At 34.5% G+C, this 14,707-nt stretch overlaps 1 protein-coding gene across 15 annotated transcripts in view; it reads left to right on the top strand.

Annotated features, from left to right (window-relative positions):
- REPS1 (RALBP1 associated Eps domain containing 1) overlaps nucleotides 1-14,707 on the top strand; it is a 64,978-nt gene that overhangs the window by 26,292 nt on the left and 23,979 nt on the right. For 14 of the 15 annotated variants that reach the window (XM_071433996.1, XM_071434024.1, XM_071434033.1 and 11 more), the window contains exons 4-8: nucleotides 2,407-2,560; nucleotides 8,556-8,683; nucleotides 9,166-9,328; nucleotides 9,635-9,698; nucleotides 10,543-10,697. In XM_071433996.1, the coding sequence (XP_071290097.1) occupies nucleotides 2,407-2,560; nucleotides 8,556-8,683; nucleotides 9,166-9,328; nucleotides 9,635-9,698; nucleotides 10,543-10,697 (664 nt within the window). The remainder of the gene's footprint in view (nucleotides 1-2,406; nucleotides 2,561-8,555; nucleotides 8,684-9,165; nucleotides 9,329-9,634; nucleotides 9,699-10,542; nucleotides 10,698-14,707) is intronic. The other variant, XM_071433976.1, reaches the window with a different exon arrangement.

Genomic DNA, 14,707 nt, shown 5'->3' with positions numbered 1-14,707 from the left:
GCTAAAAATGTGGATTGTCCACCTTCCAGAAGTTTGACATCAGAGCTGGTGACATGCTTTTGCTGTTCAATTATTTCTGGAGTCTGTAAGCTCCAAATCAATTGTGGTAAATCTGTAAATGTTCAGAATTCTGATATAATGTTGTTTTGCCTGCTGAGGGCAAAGTTAACTATTTCCAATGTTTGTGCTTCTGATGATCTGATTACTGTCACTACATGCTTTACAGAATCGCACAAACCACATGTAAAGATTTAGAAGAATTAAAATTGGGGATCATACTTAAAATTCCTTCCTGTGCTGGCAGCATAAGACCAGCTGTTAGGCAGAGGCTTACTGAAGTCACAGTTCTCAGCCTAGGGCAGGGCTGCTTCATGATGATGAATGTGTGTCAAGTTTTAATGTTCACATGCAGTTATGAGAAGTAGTGAGTCGTTTCCTCTAGGTAGGCTATCAAACATTTGTCTGCCTCAGGTTTTCTTCTGTGTCTTTCTGGACCATCTGATTTGTAAGAGTACTGGATTATATTAGTAACATCTGTGTCCAAGCATAGCTTTCTCTACTTCTGTCCATGATATTTTGTCTAAAAAATTCAAACATCCCTCAAATCTTGTTTGAGAAAAGATGACTAAAAGCTAATAGAAGAGGGAGCTTTTCATTGATTTAAGTGATGCATTGTCATGTTGCACCTATCACCTGTTGCACAGTAGCCATTCAACCTCAGTTCCATTTTCCAGCCTGCAAGTGGCACTCTGAAAACCCTGACTCCTTCCCCTCTTGTCCCCATGTACCAGTGAGGATAAGAACATCCTGCCATTGAAAATAAATCTGTTAACTAAATACAGCAAGGAGAAATCTTCAGGAACATTCAGAAAGGCATGTAGCTGCAACAAAAAAAGATATCTTGAGTTGATGGAGGTGCTGTGGAGGAGCAGTAACACAGCCTGTGCAGTCAGCTGATCCCTCAGTTAAAAGCTGAACTGAATTAGTATTGCTCCCAGCCATTTTGTAAAACTCTTTGCCAGTATGTATGAGCATGATTTAAATACTTGGAATAGAAAGTTTGAAATCTTGTGGCCTAGAAACTTAGTGGAGGAAATCTGACTTTGATGGTCAGAACTTCCAGAAAATACCTCATCTGCAGAATCAACCAAGATGGCTTCACTTCACAGTGAGTAGGAAAATCAGAGGGCAAGAAAAAAGGCAAAAGTTTACATCAACATATTGTAAATTAATAGTCATTGTGGCTCTAAAGCTTTTTTGTTAGGATGCATATACTTTTAGAATATACCTTGCTTTCTAACTTTTAAAAACGCTTTTAGAATTTCATAGATATAATAATATTTTTTTAAAAGCTTAATGGTCTTTGAATATTAGGCAGAGTAAATCAGTTTGGGTAATTTTGGGGAAGCCTACATTCAGTCTGTCTGTTGGTACTTGATAATATGCTAACACCTGTTTACATAGAGTACCAAACTTTGTGTACTGCTGACACAGATTTTGAGGTTTTCGGCTTTGTTATTACTTTTCAGGATATTTGGAATTCAAGATTTGCTTTTTTTTTCCTTGTTTTCACTAATACAGTTCAGTTCAAATTGGGAGAACTGGCAAACAAGAATTTCAAAATATAAAGATGTAGGGAAGAAATTACTTTCTACTACATGAATACTTGGTACAATATAAACTATTTTTCCTTTAGATTTTATTTGAAATTAGGTAAAGTGGTAATCTGAATGTCTTATGAGAACTGATTCCATGTAGAAATTGCACATGTGATTCTCTTTTTTCCCACCTGTTCAGGAAGAGTATAGTATGGAATGGGATTAAAGAGAAGTGTGAGCCTTAGCATTATGGCAACATTGCCTTGTACAGCAGAGAAGTATATCTTAGCTGGCACCATTCTTTTTAAAAAATTGAATTTGTGTTTTTCCATATTAAAAAAAAATCAAATGTCCTATTTGGTGATTTTTTTTTCATCAATCCTTAATTCTGGTTTGTTTTAAATGAAAGTAAATAACTGAATCATTTGATTAGCATTTGGAATAATAATAAATTGCACAGTAAGTATTTCTTTTGAGACGTGGTTTCAAATGTAACTTTTATTAGAAGTGAATCTTATAATCTAGTTTCCTCTGTATCTAAGCCATTTAACTCAGCATTGCTGTTGTTTTTAAGAATGCCAAGTTAAAAATATATTAGATTACATTGTTTGATGTAAATGTGTTCAGTCCTAGTTATACTGTATCTGACTTCTCCTGTTCCCTCATTTTAATAAGTACTAAAATTTTCATTCTCTAAAGTGAGAGTTTAACTGCAGTGACGGTTGTTTCTAGAAATAATAGTTTTAGATAGACTTTTATGCATTTAGTTATGTACTAAAAATGTTAAAAGATTCCTTTGTTTTATTAGGAGTCCACATCTCCAGTTGTTTCACCACAGCAATCCCCACCAACCTCTCCGCATACTTGGAGGAAGCACAACCGCCATCCCAGCGGAGGGAATAATGAGCGACCCCTTGCTGCACCTGGGCCTTTTTGGGCTCCATTTAGTGAAGTACAACCAGGTATAAACGTCCTGTTATGCTTCCGTGGTAACCCAACCTTGTGGAATTGTTAAATAACTATAATAAATGAGCTTAGGACAGTTTATCTTCGTGTTTTCCAGTCCTGGAAATTTTCTTGCAGATTCAAGTGTCTGTGTTGATAGCAGCACTGTAGAATCTGGGGTCTTGCATATGGCAGATCCATTTATTAGTGTCCCATGGAAATTGCTAAGGGTTTGGAGGGAGGGAAAGAGTGCTTAAGTTTTCCAGTGGAAAGTTTTTAAAAATAAAGCTGATAATCCTGTTGAAATTGTGCAGAAGCTGTCAGTATACCTGCAAATGTGGGGACCTCAAGGGAAAGCAGCAGATAATATATTGTTTGCTTGAATTATATTTCTGGTAGATTAGCTGAAATGCCAGAACAATTAATTTTATTTCTTTAAAGTTTATGTAAACAACTGAAGCGTCTGCATTTCCCATCTGTCAAGGTAGAACCACTTATTTCAGTGAAGCTTTTTGTCCTTTAATGTTCTTCATTTAACATGAAGACCATCCCTGTTATTGTATCACTGAAATCAAATTTTAAAGTTTTCCCCCTTAATATGTCTTATTTTAAAAAGTTCTATTTTCTTTTCTGATACCTGGTAGTCTTAATAAATTTGGGAGCAACTGTAATTCAGGTTTTTATTTTGATGATACTGCTAAATAATGTTGCATTTTGTAGGTTGTAGTTTGAAATTGACCTGTGATTGCTTGGTTTATTTCAGTTACAATATTCCAAAAGTGGTCTGACACTTTCCAATTATTGTCCTTCTGTAATTCTAAGCATCTGTGGAGGAACAGGGATTCTATTAGAATTGGTTGGATAAGAAAATAAAACTTCAGAAGTGAAATGGGTTGTATGCCGAGGTTTATGCCAGTGTCCTGAATGTTGTTCGCTAGTAAGTCCCAGTCAATTTACAATTAAAAAAAAATTAGTCTGCTCATTGCTTACATGATCTCTTCTAAGGGTTCAGTCCAAGCACTGTCAGCACTCGATTTTTCAATGTTCTTTCTCCTGTAGTTCAGCTGACTTTTGTTTCTCTAAAGCTGAAACACAAGAGTGTCTGATATTGAACTTGTGAAGTTTTTCTAACTTAAAAAGTCACATACTCCAGGACAGTATGCAAACTCTTCCTTGTGTTGAAGAGTTCAATATTGTTATCTTTAAAATAAAGTTGCAATGCCATGTTAATATTTCAGTTTGGTAATGGTTTCCCTATGATGTTTAATGGGTAAATTTTTCAGAAGTTGTCTGAGCATATTTCTGAACTAGCTCAATATTCCCTGATTTTATATTCTATACTGGAGCACATTCACAGTTTATTTAAAGTAATTCCAACATGCTATTATAGAAGCATTGTGTCTTCTAGCAATGCTAAAGTCAAAGTGGTTTTTCATATATTACTTTAACAAAAATCTTCAGTGTAATTTACTGTGGATGATCCTTTTGCACTCCAGATGATTAATTATTGCTTTGAATTTCAGCTGTTGTAGGCAGTTCAGCTTTTTCCCCCTCCTCTTGATCCTACATTTAAGGACAGTGTTTATAGAAAAATTATGTTATCATGACATTTAGATAGAACCAGACAGACTGCTGATTAGTTTTCTTAAGATCAGTACTACAAGCTCATCTTGATTCCAGTGCAAGATATTTTTGAGAAACCAGGTGAATCAATAGGGCTGTGCCAGTTCATTTGTGATCCAAGCAAAATGAGAACCCAGGTCTCTCTGCTTGTATTTTGCTTTAGTCTCAAACATTATTTCACATAGTGAGGTTGTCAACCGTAATAATGGAATCTCATTTGTGAAAATCTTTCTGGTGGGTCAGATAATAAAGAGTATGTTGCTTAAACCAGAAGGGCAAAAATCAAATCTATTTTTTTTTGTTGAAGAAAGATATATTTAAACTGGAAGATTCTGACTTATGCATAGTAAACATTCCATTGTATTCTTATACTCCCACTATGAACAAAGTTAAACAGTGTTTTCTCTATTGAATTGGGCTGTAGAATAATTATTAGATAAAAAGTCAATTGTTGGTTTTAAAAATCTTACACATTGTCCTGCATTAGAAATCTAACTCATAGCTGTAGTTATCAGTTTCTTGGAAGAAAACCTGTTTTCATCTCAACAGAACAAAAGAATTTCGATTTTACAGTTTTTTGTCACTGTGTTGTCCTGTCACTGTAATTCAGTTAGGATGGTGTTAATACTTTGTATGTATATTACTGGTTTCTGAGGCACTGTCACTCTAGCTCAGTGTGCTTACAAATATGAAATCAGAAGCCAAGGCTTGTTACCATCTCTCTTGAAGAATTTTTGTATAGAGAGCCCCAAAGGATGCATTTATTTTACATTAGTATCAGGAATTGAAATTCAGTGACAGATATTGATTACCTGTGTAGAATATTTATAGTTAGCTCAGGTCTCATCCTGCAATGTCAGAGTCAAGTCTGTTAAAACCTGAGTCTCTCAAGTGTTTCAGGTGCCTTTGATTTAGCAGTTTAAGATAACGTTATGATGTTGACAAACTTGGGAGAAAGAACCCTTCCCTACTTTAAATGATAGTTGAGTGGCATGTCAGAATGAGAAAATATTTTTTCATTACCTTGTTGTCTTTTGGGACTGGAAGCAAACCAGAATATTTATGTACATAGTATCCAAATAATGATCTAAAACAAATTTAAAAATCTGAGATCTTCTGTTCTGTCCTAGGATATGTGTTAGCTTTTTGGCATGACATCAGAGATTTGTGTTGATATCTGAATATGCATGAGAAATTGCAGCTCTAAACCATACTTCTTTCTTTTCTCTTTGGGAGGGATTTTGTAGCCGTTTGTGAACACTTCAGGGACATGTGGAAGTGGAAGTAGAACATGGCTACAAGTGGAAAAAAGTTTAATATTGATAATGAAGTTGAATGCTAATATGTCTACTGTGCTAACAGTTCCCTTGCATCTTCAGAGCCCTAAGATATTTACTGGGCTTACAGGGGACTGAACAGTTCTTTGTCCCCTATTTAATGCTACTGATGATAATTGGCCTTGTTGCAAACTTTAGAATACTCTTACCTGGGCATAAGAGCTCTCCAGCATTTTATCTTATTGTAAGAATTGTATTCAGCTTCTGGTTTTGTTTCACCACAGATTGATGAAAAGGAAAGCAATTCTTAGTTTACAGAGTTAGTTGAAAATTTGGTTCTAGTAAACCAATATTTATTTAGTTATTGAAAAGTACATGTTAACTGGGTAGAATATTTCTTACATTTCCATTTATATCTCAAAGTAAAGGGGGGTAGCTTTTATTCCACAGGAAATGAGATAATTTTCCATAAGTTATCAATGTGTTGGTAAGATATTCAAGGTAGAGGAAGAGAGCAGCTACAGGAATTTGTTAGGTCTTCATACTAAACATAGAACATTAGAGTTCACCAGCTTATTCAAATCTGATAATTGGCCTTGGGCCTATTCTTCATTTAAAGTGGTGTTGCAGGTATTTCCACTGATGAAGATGCACAGAGACCACTGAAGGTTTCCTTCACTGGGCTACAAATCTTAAAATAAAAAGAGACTAATTGCTTTGAGTCTTCTCTGTGACTCAGTTTTCTTCCAATTTTTCTTCCACGTTTCTTTTTCCAATTTGATTGTGTTAAATTGAGTTATTGGCTGGTGGCAGTCCATGAGTATGTGCATAGATCCAAGTCTCCATGGTTACTGGTAATCTTTCTCCAGTGTTCTCCAGCCATCCCATCCTCTGTCCTAAAGCATTGCACTGGAGAGTAAATAACAAGAAGAGTAATGTAAGAATGTTCTTGCTGGTATTATTTGAATGGGAGAGAAAGGAAGCAGTTCTTGCAATACCTGTAAAGTACTCGGAAGGTATCACAGTTTGCTGCTGCTGGCATTTCCATTGCTGTCAGAGTACTGCTTTGGAACAGATACTGTGCTAAGTGAGATATGAATTGAATTGTACCAAGATCAGTTGTTGAGAGAAATGAAGGAGGAGTAAACATATAAAAGGTTAATGGTAATAATGTCAGTGTCTGAGAGGGAAGGGGAAAGTCAGTGTATCAAAAATAAAATATCAAAAGAAAGGTCTTGTCTGCCTTAGACTGTCTGTTAGTCCTGAAAGAGACAAGGTGGAAAGAGACTGAGCTTTTCTCTTGAATTTCATTCTAGTGTTTGAGAGTTAGGTGAACTACTGAAGAAGAACCTCAGAGTAAATAAAGCATTGTCAGATGCCTTACCTTTATTCTCAGCACTTTTGGATAAAGTTACTAGAAGCTCCAGGCCACATCAGGAGCTTCCAAAAGTGGAGGATGAATTTCAGACAAAATGAGCAGCTAATAGTGCCTTTTCATCATATTAAAGCTAACGTAGAAAGAAAAAATCCTCCACAAAAAAAAAAAAAAAAAAAAAAAAAAAAAAAAAAAAAAATCGGCAAAATTCTCCTCATGCAAATGCTATTTTTTTACTCAATGTAATGCAAAATTAAATGTGTTCTGCACAATTATGACTACTGTATGTAGGAAAAGAGCAAAGATAAACTGGTTCTAAGCATTTTTCTTATTACTTTTCATTTATAGAATGAAAGAGTAATTGCATGTTGCCAGGTATTAGATAACAGTATTGTATACTAACAATTATACTGTCACTTAAGATGTTAGTCCTCAATGTGCCTCACAGATTCTCAGATTTCCTTCATTCTGTTTACTGCAGTGTAGTGTCATAAAGGCTTCAAGAACCTGAAATTGTTGATGTTTGTCAGCTTCATAAATTGATTACCTCTATATGAATACACTTGTCATGGCAGGCTTTTTTAGCCAGCATCATGACAAAAAATTCTTGGTGTTTGTTGCTTGAAATTAAATCTTACTAGCAGGATTCAATTTATGAGATCAGTGTTCTGTTTCTTGTTGTGTGGAGGGTTTACAGAAACTCACAAGAAGCTGACCTGTGTTTTAAAAGGAAGTCTGTTTCTGCATACAAGGCAAAAAATTCTTATCTAAGTATGACTTTATTTGGCAAATTTCAAGAGAAGGCATTTAGTTGTGCAAGAGGAGTAGATTCATCAGTTTCACAAATGTTGTTTAGATTTAAGGCATTCAGCATTTCTTTCAGGAATCGAGGAATAGAATGGAGTCCTGGCATTCTTCTAGACTTGTTTTAAATGATTTTTCTCTCTGATCTGAGTTCCTTAAATTTTTAATTTGCAACTGCAATTTTAAAGAATTTTAATAGTTTTATATGTAAAGCAGTCGATGGCCTTATCTTTCTGTAGTTGCTTCATTGTTATTTTAATATTAAGATATTGAACATTGACAGTTCTTCAGAAGTAGATTATAGCAGGGCATTGGGTGAATTTCAACTGTTGTGTCAGATAGTTAATAGACAGCAGATATCAGCATTCTATATGGATGCTTTGTATTATCTTGGCCTGTTTTTAAGCAACTGAGTTAAGTTAGTGTAGAAGTGATGTAGAGGAAAAGGATTGTCTGTGCCAAAACCCCTGATTCTTAAAAGGAGTTTCCAAGACTTTGTTCTTTGAATGGTGAACTAAAATGTAAAAAGGAAAAAAGTTTAATAGTGATAATGACGTCAAATGCTAATATCATATGCCACTTTTAAGTAGTATTTGTCCATACAAGTGTTGCTTATTTCAATTAAATAAAAATGTGGAGTGTTTATAAACTTACTCAAAACCCATTAAATGGATAAAATCCAGTTTACATTTTACATGTGTTGCAATAAGCTCTTTCCTCAGTTCTGTCTTTTTAGTGCAGATTGAAGCTAACATAATGTAAAACTCTACAGACATGAGATGAGGTGAACTTTATCACCTTGGTGCCCTTTGGTTTTCATTTTACTCATCATTCTATAGTATATCTCCCTGACAGGAGATATTTCCATATCCACAGTTCTTTCTTAGTTTTCAAGGTTGTCTTTTGAAAAGGAAATGTTTCTTCTAATTTCAGGCTCATCTACTTCTAGTGATCCCATATGGTCTGGCCATTCACCACCACCCCATCAAGAAAATTGGGTCAGTTTTGCAGATACCCCACCAACCAGTGCTCTTTTAGCCATGCATCCTGCTTCTGTCCAGGTGTGACACTTTATTGGTATTTGATTTGCCTCATTCAGATTGATGTTGCAATCCTTGGGTTTCTTTTTTCCTTCATAATTTTCATTGCAGCTGTTTACTGTGTATCTGTGCTGTAGTCAATTCAGTGCTATTTGCCCAACAGATACTTGTTCCTTTGATTTGCCTTAATTTGGAATGATTAAATGAAAGCTACTAATTATAAAAATGTCAACAATTATGACTTTTAAACATTTGTATTTAGCTTTTTATGCATATGTGCCATACTTTTTTTTTTTTCCGCTTACATATCTGCGGTCATTCCATGTTGTATCAGTGTGCAAAAATACCCTGCCATTATCCTGGAGATGCCATCTGCTGATGGTTTCCTGCAGTTTTTAAACTACTGTGAGTTTTAACTATGCTTTATATTTTAAAGGCAAGAAGTTGAGAATTCGTAGAAGCATTTTAGGTAGATAATACTGAGGAAAAATATTTCATTTCAGGACCAGACAACAGTACGAACTGTAGCATCAGCTACTACAGCAAATGAAATTCGTAGGCAATCAAGTAGTTATGATGACCCCTGGAAAATAACTGATGAACAAAGGCAGTATTATGTTAATCAGTTTAAAACCATTCAACCTGATCTAAATGGATTTATACCAGGTAAGTTACTCTTTATAAAATATAATTGTGAGTGCATCAGTTCTGTTACAAAGACTTTGTTTTGTACTTAGGCTTGCATACTATTTTGAAGGAAGTTCTGCATTTTGCTGATAATAGTCTACTATAGTTCAGTGTAAGTCAAGAAAGACTAGAAACTAATTTGCCTTTTTCCCTCCTTTAACCCTAGCAATTAGTGCCATTTTTCCCAGAACCTTTCTACATAACTCATCACCTTTACAGTAGGTCTGAGTCTTCTAATGATTTCACTTGCCTTAAGTATTAAAAATGATTGTTGCAATTTTTTAGGATCTGCAGCTAAAGAATTTTTCACTAAGTCAAAACTACCCATTCTTGAACTTTCTCATATTTGGTAAGTGTGATTATTTAAAATAATAATAATAATTAATTAATGATAAATGTCTGGAAAGATGACAGCTGATAGACATGTAATAATTACTTACTAGAAACTGTTAAGTAAAATTACACTAGTATGTTCAGTCCTGCTCATATTTATGCCAGTATTACTTTAGTGGGTTTTATTGGCCTGGGCTGGTACTATTTACAAGGCATTTTGAGAAAATTCCAAACTCTTCAGAGTTAGAAGCAGTTTATTTGAGGTTTTTATTGTTAAAAATTCATTTAAATTTAAATAATTAATTCCTTATCTATATTTATTTATTCATTTATGTGTAAGTAAATTTAAATGAAATGTATACATACACATTTTTAAATAAATTTGTGGTACATGGTGACAAATTCAGCTTTGAGTTTGTGCAAATCTTCTGTTTCATTGTATTCTGAAATTTGTACTGCCTCATTGCATGCTGTCATTAAATAGCTTACCTTGGCAAGTGCTGTCTTTCTTTCAGTGTAATGATTTGTATTTCAGGTAATTTCCCATTTAATGACGTTGCCTCAGCACTATAATTTCAGAAGTATACTTTGCCAAAAATCTGAGGCTGATAATACTGTGTAGTACTGTCTTAAATGGGTTAAAAACCAGCAGAGATAAAAGTGACTTTAAATTATCTGTAAGCTGTTATTAATCAAGGCTCATCATCTTGAGGAGTAAAGCACATAGTGCTAATATGAAGCATTTAGTAGGATAAAGGGAACAATAAACTTCGCTCATCCAAGTAGCAAAATTGGAAGCCTGTCTTTTGGAAATAAAATAACCTTTAGAAATTTTATTTACACTAAGTTTTCCTTCTTAGGGAACTGTCAGATTTTGATAAAGATGGTGCACTGACATTGGACGAGTTCTGTGCTGCATTTCATCTGGTAGTTGCTAGGAAGAATGGGTATGATTTGCCAGAAAAGTTACCTGAAAGTTTAATGCCCAAGCTGATTGATTTGGAAGACTCAACGGGTAAGATACGGGTTCAACACAAATGTCAGTATTTTAAAATTGTGGTCTAATTGTTACAGCAGATACTTGTTTGTATGAAAGAAAGCACTTGTCAATATGAACTAAAGCATTGTACAATTTTTAGAAGTCTTATTGCTCAAAGCTAATTTGAGCATGTACATATTTCTGTAGAGGGAAGTTATTTAGGAGTAGTACACATACACTATTACATTTGGAAATACTAACTGTGTCCTTTAAAGGTTAAGGAAAATAAAATTGTCACCGTATGGATTTTATTCATGACCAGCTATTGTATTTCAATTTCCCAAGCCAGCTATACTTTAGACTCACTTTCAAATGAGTATGCTTTCTCTTCACCCTCATTTATGAAAATATGGTGTGAGTTCCTAAGTATCAAAGGTACTTTAAAAATATTCCCAGATTCAATGCTAAGGGCAGGATAGGTGTTTAAAAATGCAGAATCAGTACCACAGACCCTTTTTTTTTTTTTTTTTTTTAAATTCACCTCCTGACTTGAAAGCATATTTATCCTTTATTGTGTTGGCACTTAGTTGTTCTGTGCAGTGCCTTTTACTTTTTGGTACTCCCAGAAAAAACACTGAATGTATGAGTTCTGCTTGTTAATATGTGCCAAAAACTTAGTGCTGTAACTGAAAAACAAACTACTGTTCCATGTTAAGGTGGTGTTTAAAAACAGGATGTCTGTGGCCATCTTAGTTTCCTTTATCTATTTTAAAATATAAAAAATGAGTATTTTAAAGCTGCTTTAGATTACTTTTTAACAAGCAGTTTTTGCTTGGAAACTCAGGTTATATTCTGAGTGCACAAGTACTATAATTTGCTAGAATTTTATTTATTTTCACTAAATTCTTCAAGGGGACACTTTTCATACTGTGTTTGTAGGCTGTCTGAGACTTTAATCTCAAAATTATCGATAAGTTCTTAAACTAGATACAGTGTTTCTTATTATCTCTGCTTTAATAATGAACTTCCTTTCTGTGGGAGTAGGTTGGCTCTTCAAAGAGCTGCTGCTGAAGTGTTTTCAGTATGAGTTAGCATTTTGCTATGATGAAGACATTTGTGAGAAATAGCTGCAGTTAATTGGGCTAAAACCTAGCAAATGTCAGAAACCATTCCATTCTCTCAATTTTTGTGTTAAAGTGGTGATCAAGCAAAAAATCTTGGTAGGAAGTGAAATAACATTTATTTGTATAAACTGTTGTTACAAAAAAAAAAAAAACCAAAACAAGAAAACACTAAAAAAATCCCCAGAACTCCACATCCAACAGCTATATTTGTTATTGGTATTAGATTTCAACTAAAGTTGTCTGGGAACTTTATGCATCAGACACTAAACCAAAAATATTGTGTATGTTTATTGTTCTCATTTTACAGACAACTTGCTTTTAGAAGTTTATCCCTTTGGTATTGAAGGGAAGTTACCCTGTTCTAGTGATAGTTAAAAGTTACCTTGCTATGTAAGCCATGCTTAAAAATAGGAAAATCTGCTGCTTTATTCTTTAGTTATTAAAAGCAACAATGAAAAATTAAAATTCTTGCAAACTTGTGGATTTTTATCCTGTTAGCTTTATTTCCTTTATATATTTATTTATTTGGATCAGCAGCATTGGAAATAGCTGATCTTATCTAGCACATAACATGATCTATTGCCAAAACTTCTATGTTGAATAAAATACTTCAGATGAAGTTACTGATGTGGCTGTAGTTTTATGTTTAGTTACAACAGCATACATTTACTAATTTAAAAGTTAGTGATAGATTTGTCTACTGGACTTGATGAATTACAGGAATTCATCTTAAGAACTGTAAATCAGCCTAGAAAGATGAACCAGTTAAATTTTGGTAATAATTTTTCACTTCAGTTCCTGTAAAACTTATGTTTCATTAAAGCTTTCTTCCAAAATGGTCTTAGAAATAGAAACTAAAGTATGACACCAGAGTGTCTTTTTAAGAGTGCACTTTTTTGCATGGGAAAAAGAAAGAAATGGTTGATGATCTTCTGCTGACATGCCTCAGTATGAATAATGTACAGTCAAACTGTTGAAGAAGATGAATTGCTCGAATGTCTTTTAAACCAATGTGCAAGATGGCAAACTTTATTTCAAAAGTGTTGACAGCGCCATTATTAATCCTGTTCTCTTGTTAGAAAGTTTCCCATTAATCTTCTGCACTTATCCTCTGCACTTGAAAAGTGCTGCATTTTTCCATTTTGACTTCTGAACTAGTGGCCAGCAGGAGGAGGAGTAGCAGAGGGCTCCTTGCACCCTCTGGGCTGTGTTCAGACAGCAAAGGAAGAAGTCTCATGAGCTCCTCTGACAGCCTCTCCCTCATCAGCCCTGTGAATCCAGTGTGTGACCAGCTGCCGGTGTTCCAAATCTGTTTGAGATAATGATCTTGCTTTACATCTGGTTTCATAACTAGAGATATGTATTTCTCTCACATGACACAGACTTATTGTATAATTAAGCATTTGTATAGTTGGTCATTTTTCTAGTACAGCATTACATCTCAACAGAATTGCAATTCCTTCAAACTCAATTTTATCTCTGTTAGTTAAAAGTACCAACCTTTACACAACTGAAAAGCAAGTTTTACTTTTCTGTGAACTTTTGTTTAGGTTGGTGCCACAATACCATTTCTTTGTAAGAAAAGGAATCTGCCATGCCTTATTGTCTTACACAATTACTTTAACCCTTAAAATTTTCCACAGAATGTCATAGGTGTGTTTCATGTAAGTGTTTGCAGAACTCTTTGAATTACAGGTAGCTGTGTAGTCTATCCATAATAATTTTCAGCCTTATCTTTGACTTTGTGCTTAACACTGGAAGTTAGTTCAGTTATGTAGAATACCATCAGTAAAACAAGAATTTTAAGGTTTTTAACTTAATAGAATTTTTTTATTCTTATTACACTTCAGAGCAATTAACATATGATATGTATTTCCAAAATATTGCCACTGGTGTATTTTGGACTTAGTATATTACTTTGTTTACAATGACCACAGCATGTCAGCTTGACTACTTGGTGACATTGACACCTCAATGTAGCCTATTTTTATTGCTTTACCTAGAGGAAGACAATTCAGGATGCTGGATGCTGGGCATAATTTTGGAAATATTGTGGAAACAGCCTTATGTCTGGCTATTTAAAGGAAGTTCACATGACCTTTGAAACTCCGAAGAGTTACTGGTTTCTGTGTGTGGTTTTTTTTCATGGTAGTAGCACTTCAGTTGCATCTCACCTCAGGGTAGCACAATTAATTCATTTTGGTCTTCAGTTTTTTGGCTGTGCATTTTGCTGTCCCTGGCAGCTCTCTGGAGGCAATAATGAGCTGTTAACTTCTCAGAGGTACAGGTGGTCACCACTGACTATTCAAGTGTTTTCAGTTCAATTTGACATTGGATTTGTTATTAGCTTATTCTTAATGAAAATTAGCAGGCAGAATATTGACTTGTATTAGCAGAAGAGAAGGCTGCACAGTTCAGCTCTTTAGGAACCTGAAACCAATAAATTTTATAAATTTCAAAGTTTTGGTAAAACATACTCTTGTGGCAGTCATCTTCAATCACATACCCATGCAACAGTCCTTTTTAATGATAATTTAATTAAACATATTTTCTTTTTTTTTTGTTTAGTATTTTGTCTTGTTTGGAGTTTTAGTTCTGTGGACTGCTGACATGCTAGTATGTCTCACTACTTATCAGTCACTTTGTCAACTGTTCCTGTTGCTTATACACTGCACAGTTGTAATCCTAACTTTCAGGGTTTTTTGAGGGTCTTAATGCCTGGCTTTAGCTTGCATTTTGAAATCTAAAATAGGAGACATTGTAAGCAGGATTTTACTGTGTTAGACAGAATGTCTGATCTGCTGTTCACATTTACTTCAAAAGAAAACTGAACCATGCCAAAGGACAGTTGCAATGTGACAGCTTCTGGACTTATTCAATTTGCAAAATGTGAATGGAAACACCACTGTTTTAGTAAGGAGG

This window comes from Agelaius tricolor, unplaced genomic scaffold, assembly GCF_023055355.1.
Source record: "Agelaius tricolor isolate 1412-34295 unplaced genomic scaffold, bAgeTri1.0.p SCAF_1, whole genome shotgun sequence".
NCBI classification, from domain to species: domain Eukaryota; kingdom Metazoa; phylum Chordata; class Aves; order Passeriformes; family Icteridae; genus Agelaius; species Agelaius tricolor.
The sequence above is the reverse complement of the archived record's forward strand: the minus strand, read 5'-3'. Positions and strand labels throughout refer to the sequence as shown.